This window comes from Eleginops maclovinus, chromosome 5, assembly GCF_036324505.1.
Source record: "Eleginops maclovinus isolate JMC-PN-2008 ecotype Puerto Natales chromosome 5, JC_Emac_rtc_rv5, whole genome shotgun sequence".
Lineage (NCBI taxonomy): Eukaryota > Metazoa > Chordata > Actinopteri > Perciformes > Eleginopidae > Eleginops > Eleginops maclovinus.
Window position 1 is genome coordinate 24,600,578 of NC_086353.1, and position 13,065 is coordinate 24,613,642.

General features: G+C 45.2%; 1 protein-coding gene across 2 annotated transcripts in view; it reads right to left on the bottom strand.

Annotated features, from left to right (window-relative positions):
• rptor (regulatory associated protein of MTOR, complex 1) overlaps window positions 1–13,065 on the bottom strand; it is a 224,229-nt gene that overhangs the window by 65,191 nt on the left and 145,973 nt on the right. For both annotated transcript variants that reach the window (XM_063884304.1, XM_063884305.1), the window contains 4 exons: window positions 11,040–11,150; window positions 5,640–5,714; window positions 4,818–4,883; window positions 1,122–1,313 (listed from right to left, as the gene is read on the bottom strand). In XM_063884304.1, coding sequence (XP_063740374.1) covers window positions 1,122–1,313; window positions 4,818–4,883; window positions 5,640–5,714; window positions 11,040–11,150 — 444 coding nt within the window. The remainder of the gene's footprint in view (window positions 1–1,121; window positions 1,314–4,817; window positions 4,884–5,639; window positions 5,715–11,039; window positions 11,151–13,065) is intronic.

Consider the following 13,065-nt stretch of genomic DNA (forward strand, 5'->3'; position numbering starts at 1 on the left):
CGGATAGCAGGGTGGTAGCAGGCCACTCCAACTAGCCACTTGGGGAAATCAGGACATTCTATCCCCTATATGAGCTCACGTCCCTCTGTTTGCTGTTTTCACTGTAAACATTGTGTCATGATTAAAGCAGTTTTATTTAAAACACAAGTACCCTAATATCCAGGGGGGATGTCATTACTGAGTAAAAAACGGAGAAAAAGAAAGTAGAAGTCCTTCAACATGGCGCGCTGAAATTGATTTCCGGGTCACTACTGGAGGAGCCACGAGTCGAGGAGGCGAAAATTGAGAAATAAGCAAGGACTACAAAGTAAACACTAAAGGGATCAGCAGAAGAAGACAGACAAGAAGTGAACACTAAAGAGGACAGCAGAAGAAGACAGACAGGAAGTAAACACTGGAGGGAACACCAGAGGAAGACAGACAAGAAGTGAACACTAAAGAGGACAGCAGAAGAAGACAGACAGGAAGTAAACACTAAAGAGGACAGCAGAAAAAGATAGACAGGAAGTAAACACTGGAGGGAACACCAGAGGAAGACAGACAAGAAGTGAACACTAAAGAGGACAGCAGAAAAAGACAGACAGGAAGTAAACACTGGAGGGAACACCAGAGGAAGACAGACAAGAAGTGAACACTAAAGAGGACAGCAGAAGAATACAGACAGGAAGTACACACTAAAGGGGACAGCAGAAGAATACAGACAGCAAGTAAACACTAAAGGGGACAGCAGAAGAAGACAGACAGGAAGTGAACACTAAAGGGAACAGCGGAAGAACACAGATGAACTTCAGTCAGTGCTGCTGTCGTTTTCAATTACGTTGCTGTCGCCGCAGTTCAGCCGTTGGTACGCAGTGGAACTAACAATTTTTACTTAGTGGAAGCAATATGAAGAACTAAGAAATATAATTTCCCCTAAAGTCCTTCAATTCTAGTTGAGTCAAGATTTAGTTTTCAACGCTTAATATCTGGAGTTTCTGTTGTGTAATCTTAACAAGGTTTTTACTTTAAACAAGTTGTATTAGTTAACCATGAGATTAAACCGTTTGCAAAGCAAGATACTATATACTCTTGAATTATTATTTTTTCAGAGTGGGACTTCAAATGCACTCTGACCCTCTCACCTCGGGGATGGGGTCTGAAAGCAGGGTGTAGAGCTTCTCGTGGGCGCTGTCCCGAACCCCGCACCAGCGTGCTGGGTCAAAGTTCTGCCAGATGCGGCCCAGACAGATGGCCACCCACTGGCGGAGCAGAGGGTGGGGGTCCGACAGCTGCTCCAGGCAGTTGGCTATTAGGTTGCCCTGCAGACACGCCTCCTGGTGAGGGGGAGAGAAGGAGTGATGCATGTTAAAGAGTGTGGGATGGTCAGTAACCAACGTACATTCAGTAAACTTAAAAAGGACGATAATGCGGGGCAGCTCATCCTAGAGGATTAATGGGCTGATATTCCGGAGGGTGTGCATACTTCATCTGTCTGCGCCAGACACGGTTTGCATCAGGGTGAAGTTGTTCACAGCACTCATTGGACTTAATCAAGCTGTTCAAGTGAATGATGATATAGACCACTGTCGTGAATATTGTCATCAAACACCTGCGACCACGTGCACATGTTTTTTCACAACTACTAGACTTTCATTTTCATTACTCTGAGGTAATTGTGACACATATACTCCATTACTGCAGTATTTGGCATCAAAGTAGACCTAATAGCCTTTGCAACATTACTGGCAAGAAGCCTAATACTAACAATGTGAAGCTCAACAACACCACCCTCCCACACTCTGGATAAGAGACATTTTAAATAATTTACAGCTTGAAAGAAATCAGTCAATCACTGAAAGGCTCTTTCAGAATTGTCTGTGGGCCTTTCTTTGCCTATGCAATAAGAATGACTTTCCAAGATATTCCAGATTAAGTCACAATTGTGTATATTTTTACATTTATTTGCTTTATTAATTTATTTGAATTCCGACCTTAAAAGTCACATTATTATGTTTTGTATGATTTGTTTTACTTTCTTTTTTTGTATTACTGCTGCTATTGTATTTTATTGGGTGGGTTTGGGGAATTTCTGACTGCATGCTTTGTTGCCACCTGAACGGCCTGTTATTAATCCAAGTAAAGCACTCTGTGATGTTGTTTTAAAAGTGCTGCATAAATAAAGTTATTATTATTTGTTGTATGACCAAGCTGTTGGTGTTGTAATGTACTGCATTTCATGGACTGCACAACTGTAATGTGACCCTCTCAATCACAACTGCTATGTCATTGTTCAATTTGTGTTTGAAAATCAATAAACAAAGTTTATAAAACAAAAAAGGTTTTAAAGGTAATTTGAGAAGGGCTGTCACATGTTTTTGCTGGAGCTATACCTTAAAAACCAGCACACCTTCAGGAGGTCTAGTGGAGTCCATGCCTGGACAGGTCAGGGCTGTTTCGCCGCAAAAGGGGGACCTACACAATATTAGGCAGGTGGTCAAAATGTTATGGCTGATCAGTGTATTTATGATAAATGAGTGCATTAAACATCAACGTAACCCTCCGGACCAGCAGAGAGGATTGTACACACTGTGGACAAAAGGATTAAAGAGTTCTGCAGCAGGTCCATCTGTTTCTTTGGAGCCCTTTAGCCTCTTTAATTTGTTTTGAGAATGAAAAGGAAATTGGTGCATGAAGGCCATGTAGAGTGCAATGGAAGAGTGTGCATCCTCTATTCAAAATGCTTTTAAAACTTTCTTTTGAACAAATTCTTCCTCTCTGCCAGAACACACAAGCAGCGACTGGATTGACTGTCAAGGACGCTGGACTTTGTGAAAAGCCAGAAAATGTCTGTGTCAAGTTTTAGAAAAATAAAGGCCCTGTTGAGTTGCACTGAAGAGTTCACATTAAGTCAGTCATTTTTATTTTAAAGGCTTTAATTCCACCAGTTCAACACTCTCATACTGCTTTGATTTCTTTCACTTCTGTTTCAATCTTTTGTTGAACTTTGTCCAGAGATTTGTCAAGGTTTTAAAAAAGTTTAAAACTTTCGGAAAAACGTACAACTCAAGTTGAGCTGCTGTTTTATCTTCTATTCACCTCATGCTTTGCCGGCTTTAGGGCACTTCCACAGTGCCGTATGATGTCTTGGCACTTCTGGGTAAAGCTTAATTGCTATAACCTTAAGTGATGCCACCAGCTTTGTCAACCTTGACTTGAAACAGTTTTTACGCTTCTGTTGAACTGTTATTAAGCTATAACAGTTTTTCATCTGAGAAATCTACTATTTCAACTACCAAGAATTGATTACTTTATCCTAAAATCGTATATTTGAGAATATGCAGCGATGTTAGCTACGAGGAGTCACTTGTTGTTTGAGTGCCTGGTCTGCTTGAAAAATCATTTCAACCATTTATTTTTTTAAATTACTCTCCCTGCCTGAACACTAAACACACGTCCAGACCGCAAGTATAATCATTTATAAATGGTTTTAAATGATAATTACAATTTATATTACAAAAGCAAACATTCACTAGCTAGCTTGTTGGATGGGTAGCTAAAGTGAGCTAGCTCCTTAAGTAAATGGTTAGCTAGCTTTTTTTTTTTTTTCAGATAGTTTTATAGCTAATAGCTAAAATTGGCTAGCTAAACAGCACCATAACAGGTAATTGAGTTTGGTGTAAAGGTGAAGTGGTTTTTAGAAAAGTCAACACTGTGGACCGGGAGTTCAAAAAAAAATGATGATGATGCCCTTCATTTTAGCACTTCCATCACTTTAGTACTCAGCCGGTAAATGCATACACTAACAAGATCAATGAATAAGTATCATTGTTGGACAAAAATCATAACAATTAAATAATAATAAAAAATAGGAAATTAGGAATGACTGGTCACTTCTGCTGTTGATGTAAATGTGTGATAACTAAGAACATTTGGCAAATATCTAAGCCACAACAAATGGACCTGTTGTGTGCTGAGAATCTCCAGATTGAGACATCAAAAATGAATAATCTTTTATCAGCAGAGACACCATGTACCCCCGTCTCCTTTGTCTCCTTTCTTGCTGTGCCTCAGATCACTTGTGCGTCGTCCCTTCATCTTTCACCTCCCAGCTGAACCTCAGGAGCGGGAATATTAAGAGGCTGTGGCGTGTTCGCAGCAGCGATAGCGCAGTAATGAGCGCTGTTATTGAAAGTAAAGGGCTAAATAATGGAGACGTGGAGCAGGCAGAGAGTCTCTGTAATGTTGGGGAGCATCTATTATTTACAGGCCTGTGAGAGAGGTGGGAGTGTTTAGGAACGGTGCTATAGAAGAGGAATGGCTGTTTCTGAGGTTGAAAGCACATATAGCTTTTCTGATTTGTCATATTTATATGATGTGGAGAGAGAAGCACTGTCAAATAACATTCAGAAGTAGAAGAAATAACTGCAGAGAGCCGGAGAGAGAAACAAAAGGGAGGGATGGTGGAATATTTTGTGTGGAAGAGCATACTCCAAGAAACAGATGAGGCAGGAAAGGGTTCTGGGATTCAACACAGTGGGATAAAAACGGACCAAAGTGACACTTGTGGTGATCAAGTGTCACCACCGAGGTGGCTGGGTTGGAGACGGAGATTATAGAGGCGACTGTTGGTGACAACACTGTCACATAACCAATAACTCCAGGAAATACACAATGGATGAAAGAGTCATATCTCAAAGTGATGGCTGTCCCCGGGAGAACCTGAGGAGGTTCAGGTGATGGAAGTAAATTAATATTTTGGTACGTTCCCCCTCGGGGCTTCTAGTAAACAAACGGACAGCAGTGCAGAAATACACACATATCTGAACACACACTCGTACCTGTCCCGTGTTGTAGCTGTTGACGATAACAGCCAATATGAAGACAGCCATGGTGCGATGCTCAGCCTGGAACAAAGAAATAAACTGTAAGACCTTATGTCCACACATCTACTCTCATTTTACTTTATGAAGCATAGACTGCATGTCTTTTGAGTTTTGAATTTTGGTTGGAACTATGTTTTTTTCTGGCTATTGCCATCTTGTTTTTGGAACCAGGAGTGACAAACACACAGTGAAAGGGTTCAAGTTTCAAACCAGTAACAAGTACAGCGACCTGTCAACCAAAAGGCCGGTACTAAAGCTAACTCGGCCTCAAGAAGGTTTAAAATTCAGACCATTAACTGATTAGGAAAATGTTCACAAATATAATAAAGGAAGTGAGAATTTGGGTATTTTTCTCGTAGACTTCCATACAATCAGACTTCTTTTAGCAAACAGTGGCATCCCCCCCTACTGGCTAGTAGAAAGAATGCTGGCTTCAGGTACTTTTGCATTGCCTTTATGTTTTTGACCCACATATTGCTGAAGTGTAGAAATTGGAAGAAAAGAAGAGATATATGACTTAATACATCCCTTAAAAGTCTAAGTTGATGGCCAAAGTTTCTCTGAGTTTTTAAGACACAGGTCTCATTATCTAACCTGAGAATTATCCTTAGTTTTGATGCTGCTGTTTACATTTTGTTTTAATGCATTTATTTTAGAAAACATAACAGGGTGGCATTATTGTTTTTGGTTTCTATCTTCTATCCTATGTTGCTGAATAACAGTAAATGACCCGTAAATCTAAAAAACAAAATCCAAAAGGGCTTTGTGGATACTCACCGGCATATAACTGTCAGCCAGCACTGACAGGAAGTACTTGTGTCCGTTGTCCTTCACCAGGTCAGCTTGACACGACTGCAGAGAAGAGACAGAGAAAAGGAGGAAGAGGGTTCACTTTATTGCAGAGGTTTGTCTATTTCTCCCTTGGCCCTGAATGCATGTCACTGTAGTGACTCTAATATACATAATTCACCTCCTTCTTAAGTGTGGTTCTACACACTGTTGTTTCATGCCTGTAAGTATGACCGTTGGTTTATGCTTAAAAGTACAACTGTAAAAAGGGATCGTGGTCCCTTTAATTAATCTGTGTTTACGATGACGTGGAGCCCCATGCTTGTTGGTTTACAGGACAGCGCCATCTTGTTTTGTTATAACTTTGACTGTGTGATTAAACGAGACACGCATTCGTGTGCTCAACTTTAATGAACGTCTCCTGCGTTTCAATACGATCTCCACACTGGTGACCCTGACGTTTGTTTGCTGGACGTATCCAGAGACACAACACGACACGACACGAAAATGACGGTGAACGCTGTTACCCTCAAACTCCCCGAATTCTGGGAATCATCTGCGTCAGCATGGTTTGCCCAGACTGAAGCGCAGTTCGCGTTGTGTGAAATCACCGTTGATACTACACGTTACTACTACGTTGTGTCAGCTCTTGGAAATTCAACAGCATCCAGAGTGGTGAGCCTCCTTAAAAATCCTCCCGCAGCTGAAAAGTATGCAACACTTAAAGCCCACCTGTTGAAAACTTTTGAACTGTCAGATGCTGAGAGAGCCAGCAGGCTTTTCTCCCTTCAGGGACTGGGTGACAGCAGACCGTCTGAGCTCATGGACCGTATGCTGGATCTCCTAGGTGAGCACAGACCCGATTTTCTTTTCATGCAACTTTTTCTGCGTCAGCTGCCTTCCCAAGTCAGAGCTGCATTAGCAAACACCGCAATCACTGATTGTCGGAGACTGGCTGAAGAGGCTGATACATTTTTCCTGGCGAGTCAAGGGCACTGTGTCATGGCGGCGCTCCTTCCCGCGCACGTCGTTCCTGTGCCACAGGACGATTCCGCACTCATTGCTGCAACATCTTCTCGTCGGCAGCAGTTTTCAGGCCGGCAGCAGTCTACAGGTCGGCAGCAGTTTTCAGGCCCCCAGCAGTTTTCGGGTATGTGTTTTTACCATGAGAAGTTTGGACCGAAGGCTCTTAAATGCAGTCCTCCATGCAGTTTCGGCGGGTCGGGAAACGCCAGGGCCGGCGCTCAGTAGTGGCCATGAGCGTTGGCCGCGTAGGCAGGCTGCTTTTCATCCGTGACAGCATCTCCGGACGACGTTTCCTGTGCGACGCGGGTGCACAGAGGAGCGTCCTGCCTGCATCCCGTTTGGACATTGCGACAGACAGCCATGGCCCCCCTATGGAAGCTGCTAATGGGACCCCCATCCGCACATATGGAAAGAGATATGTTGAGTTGTGTTTCGGAGGGCATCGGTTTGGCTGGGATTTTGTTACAGCCAACATTGCTTTTCCCCTCCTTGGTGCCGATTTTTTGTGTGCACACGGACTGTTAGTGGATGTCAAGAACCGCCGTTTGATTGACGCTGTCACGTTTTGTTCATATAGGTGCATGCTCAGCGGGGGCTGACTCCATACAACTGTCTAGTATGCTCTCATCCTCAGATGACTTCCAACGTCTACTGGCTGGTTTCCCGGCCCTCACTCAGCCCACTTTCTCGGCGTCTGCCGTGAAGCATGGTGTGGAGCACCATCTCGCCACTACTGGTCCTCCCGTTTACGCCCGTTCTCGGCGCCTCGACCCGACCAAGCTTGCCGTTGCAAAGGCTGAGTTTGCTAACATGGAGCGCCTGGGCATAGTCCGCCGATCCGACAGCCGTGGGCGTCACCCCTCCACATCGTCCCCAAACCCGGTGGCGGCTGGCGCCCGTGTGGCGACTACCGGCGGCTTAATGAGGCAACAACACCTGACCGATACCCAGTCCCGAACATACAGGATTTTTCATCACACCTGGCTGGTATGGTGATTTTTTCCAAGGTTGACCTCGTCCGGGGTTATCATCGGGTGCCGGTACACTCACTGGACATTCCCAAAACAGCAGTTATCACGCCATTTGGCCTGTTTGAGTTTTTGAGAATGCCGTTCGGCCTTAAAAATGCTGCTCAATCTTTTCAACGCCTCATGGACTCTGTCCTACGAGACCTGCCTTTTCTTTTTGTGTACTTGGACGACGTCCTGGTAGCAAGCACTTCCAAAGCTCAGCATCTGGCGCACCTCAGAACACTTTTTGAGCGCCTCAGCCAACATGGGCTAATTGTTAACCCCGCCAAGTGCCAATTCGGTCTCTCCACCATCGATTTCCTGGGACACAGAGTCACCAAGGATGGTGCAGTCCCTCTCCCATCAAAGGTGGAGGCGGTGACACAGTTTCCACGCCCGCTCACTGTCAAGGCCCTGCAGGAGTTCCTGGGCATGGTGAATTTTTACCACCGGTTCATTCCTCGAGCCGCCCAGTTCATGCGGCCCTTGCACGAGGCCTTGAAAGGTAAGCCCAAGCACGGTGTAGACTGGACTGAAAGCAGGGTCAAAGCTTTTGCTGACACAAAGACAGCCCTGGCGAACGCCGCCATGCTGGCACATCCTTCTCCCTCAGCCTCCATCGCCATCACCTCGGACGCCTCAGACTACGCTGTCGGTGCCGTCTACGAGCAGTGGGTAGGCGGGGCCTGGCAGCCGCTTGCTTTCTTCAGCCGTCAGTTGCGCCCCAGTGAACGGAAGTACAGCACCTTCGACCGGGAGCTGCTTGGCCTCTACCTCGCCATCAGACACTTTCGTTCCCTGCTGGAAGGGCGACACTTCACCGCTTTTGTCCACCACAAGCCGCTGACTTTCGCCATGGCCAAGGTGGCTGAGCCGTGGTCCGCCCGCCAGCAACGTCATCTGTGCTACATTTCCGAGTTCACCACGGATTTACAGCATGTTGCAGGTAAGGACAACCAGGTGGCTGACTGCCTGTCACGGGCTGTGGCAGGGGCAGTCCATCTTGGTTTGGATTACAGCCGAATGGCAGCGGACCAGACCACAGACCCAGACGTGCAACACCTTAAGAGCTCAACTACTGGGCTGATGATGGAGGATGTGGTTTTTGGCGATACCAGTACCACGCTCCTGTGTGACGTCTCCACAGGCTCCCCTCGGCCAATCATTCCCATGGCTTGGCGACGACAAGTTTTTGATGCCGTCCATGGTCTCTCCCACCCTGGTTCTAAAGCGTCACAGAGGCTGGTTGCGGCAAAATTTGTTTGGCACGGCCTCAAGAAGGACGTTCGGGACTGGGCTAACACCTGTGTTGAGTGCCAACGGGCCAAAGTACACCGCCACACTAAAGCCCCGTTAGTGTTGTTCCCAGTGCCAGAGAGACGGTTTGACCATGTTAACATTGATCTGGTCGGCCCTCTGCCCTCCTCACAGGGTTTCACCTACCTGTTGACCATGGTTGACAGGACCACCCGTTGGCCTGAGGCTGTGCCACTGACATCGCTGGCATCTGTGGAGATGACACGTGCATTTATCGGCACCTGGGTTGCCCGTTTCGGCACTCCATCGGACATATCCTCTGACCGGGGCGCGCAGTTTACGTCTGAGCTGTGGAGCGCTGTTGCCCAGAGCCTGGGAGTGAAACTCCACCGCACTACTGCATATCACCCGCTGGCGAACGGACTCTGTGAGCGATTTCATAGGTCGATGAAGGCTGCTCTTCGTGCCAGCCTCAAAGACTGCAACTGGGTCGACAAGCTCCCGTGGGTAATGCTGGGCATCAGAACTGCACCAAAGGAGGACCTACAGTCCTCATCCGCAGAGCTTGTTTATGGCCAGCCGTTGCGGGTTCCAGGGGATTTTGTCCCTAGCACCACTGCCCCTTGGTCTGCAACTCTCCAGCGAGCCACGCTACTGGACAATGCGAGGCTTTTCGCTCCTATCCCTACTTCCCGTCACGGCCTCCCTCAGTCGCACATCCCCGCTGGGCTTCAGACGGCTGATTATGTTTTCATTCGCCACGATGCCCACAGGGGACCGCTACGCCCGCCCTACGAAGGTCCATTCCGTGTGTTGGAGACAGGGGATAAACATTTTGTGGTGGACATGGGTGGCAAACCGGAGCGACTCTCTGTTGACCGCCTCAAACCCGCTCATTTGGATGTGGCTAGGCCCATTGAATTGGCCCAGCCCCCAAGACGCGGGCGACCTCCTGGTCTGCCCCCACCCCTTGCTCCCCTCCCTCCCAAAACCCCCACACTGCATGCCCCACACCCGTGTCATGGTGAGACACCTGCCGCAGTAGTGCCTCCTCTGCCTCCTGTACGGCACAGCCGTTGTGGCCGTTTAATACGACCACCTCACCGATGACTGTTTTTTTTTTGTTTTTCTTCTTATATGGTGAATTCTGGGGGGACGTGTGTAGTGACTCTAATATACATAATTCACCTCCTTCTTAAGTGTGGTTCTACACACTGTTGTTTCATGCCTGTAAGTATGACCGTTGGTTTATGCTTAAAAGTACAACTGTAAAAAGGGATCGTGGTCCCTTTAATTAATCTGTGTTTACGATGACGTGGAGCCCCATGCTTGTTGGTTTACAGGACAGCGCCATCTTGTTTTGTTATAACTTTGACTGTGTGATTAAACGAGACACACATTCGTGTCCTCAACTTTAATGAACGTCTCCTGCGTTTCAATACGATCTCCACATCACTTTGTTTACTGCTACTCATTTTTAGCCATGGTCGTGTACTTATTTTATTACTAATGTGTGCTTGACTTTTTTATTATTTGATTTCTCTTCTTTTTTTACCTGCTATTCAAAACCAAAGTCTACTACACACTTTAGTTTTCAGCCTGTTAACATAAATTGCAGTCATGTTTACTCATTGAAATCAAAGTCAATCGTATGAAACATTTTGTGTTAGGTAGAAGAACTAGGTTGATGTATTCATTAGAAACATATTACAATGCTGACAGTCTTTTGGAAAAATGAAGCAATATTTCATCATGCTAGAACAAAAAATCTCAACAAAACTAACTGATTTTAACCCAACCCAATAAAAAGCCCAAGTCCAAGCCCAATGTATTTGTGTTAATAAAAGCACACAGTTTTTTAGCACATCTGCACTTTCAGTTGTTGCAAAATCATCAGTGCAATGAAAATATAAACCATCGTACACACTGACTCAAACAAATATATTTTTTCTCCCTCGTGTTTATCCTCATTTCCACGCAGATTTGTATAGTGACAATACATTCTGAAATAAAAAAAGCTTTTTTACAATTTTAATCAATTCAAGATAATGATGGAACATAAAACATAAGGCAGCAAGTGATTCACATAACGTACACTGTCCACAGCCAGGATTTTAGCCCAGATGAAGACCAGCAGAGGCCGCAGCTCTCTGGCCGAGCTCTGGAGCAGCTTCAAGACGTAGGGAAAGATCCCCACTGACAGGGCCTGCAACACACACACACACACACACACACACACACACACACACACACACACACACACACACACACACACACACACACACACACACACACACACACACACACACACACACACACACACACACACACACACACACACACACACACAGACACACAATTAATTAATAGTTAATACATTAATAGAGCATGATATAGCAGTTAAGATGGAAGCCTTGCTACTGAAGGTTTTTCTGTGGTCTGAAAGGTAAAAATGATGACCATTGCAGTTTAGTTCGGAGTTCCCATGTCTGTCCTTTTCTCCCCCAGCTTTGTCAATAAGCTGAGTTTGCATTTTGGAGCGTTCTGTACGACTGTGAGTGACAGCACAAGGCAGTTCGTTTTTTGACGAAGCAATTCACATTCTGTTCCGAAAGATAGCGGAGCGAGTTAACCCTCAATCATAGTAGACAAAAACACATTTATTTTTGAGTCATAACAAATAGGAAGAACACTTGTTCCTTATGAGGGATAAATGAAAAGACTCATGTCTGTGCATTCTGTATGAAGCTGGAGAAAGGCACAATTAGCTTGTATTAGCTTAGCATAAAGACTGGAGGCTGCTAGAATAGTAAGATACTAGTGTAAGTGAGAAACCTGAAGCCTCATGTTTGCTACCTATTATCACAAAGAGAGGATTGTGGATGTTGCCCCCCTCCCCCCCATGTCTTACAGTGAACGTGCATTTAGAAGTAATCTGTTAATGTCCTTTATCAAAAAGTGTAATGATGACGAAAAACAAACCCTGTTCAAAATTTCATGAAGGTTTAAATGTTGTCTTAAGATGGACTTGATCGAATGGCGACCTATCCTTTAATGCACAGAAATCTAAGTGGTACCGGTACACTTCTTATTTGAGTGCAAGAAGCAAATTAGACATATATTCTCACTTCCCTTGTATCTAGCAATGCAGTTTTAAGATTCTGGGATACAGTATGCACCTCTGAATTGGCAGCTTGCTACAGTTATTGGACAGCTTTCTAGTGAGATAGCAGCTGTTGAGTCACAAACTACACACATTTAGCCGGTACTGTATTTGGATGGGGGATGGATATCTTAAAACCCAGCACATAAAACAAAATCCAGTATTTAAATTTGTGTCCATACTTCTTTTGTGTCATTTCAATACACCGGCACCAGCTGCTTTTTTACCCAGCTTTGCAGGTGTGACTTTACTGCCGCGTTACCACCATTATATATCAACAATGTGTGTTTGAATAAATTGTTAACAGGAGCACAAAGTTTTCTTTAAATAGTTTTTAAAAAATGCACCAGATTCATGCTTTTATCTTTAACTTAATAAATCTTCCAAGGCCCCTCCTCCACAGACTCAGGTATCCTGTGGGAAACACTGGCCTTTATATACAGTGGGGCAAAAAAGTATTTAGTCAGCCACCAATTGTGCAAGTTCTATTTTGGTTTCATCTGACCATATGACATTCTCCCAATCCTCTTCTGGATCATCCAAATGCCCTCTAGCAAACTTCAGACGGGCCTGGACATGTACTGGCTTAAGCAGGGGGACACGTCTGGAACTGCAGGATTTAAGTCCCTGGCGGCGTAGTGTGTTACTGATGGTAGCCTCTGTTACTTTGGTCCCAGCTCTCTGCAGGTCATTCACTAGGTCCCCCCGTGTGGGTCTGGGATTTTTGCTCACCGTTCTTGTGATCATTTTGACCCCACGGGGTGAGATCTTGCGTGGAGCCCCAGATCGAGGGAGATTAGCAGTGGTCTTGTATGTCTTCCATTTTCTAATAATTGCTCCCACAGTTGATTTCTTCACACCAAGCTCCTTACCTATTGCAGATTCAGTTTTCCCAGCCTGGTGCAGGTCTACAATTGTGTCTCTGGTCTCCTTTGACAGCTCTTTGGTCTTGGCCATA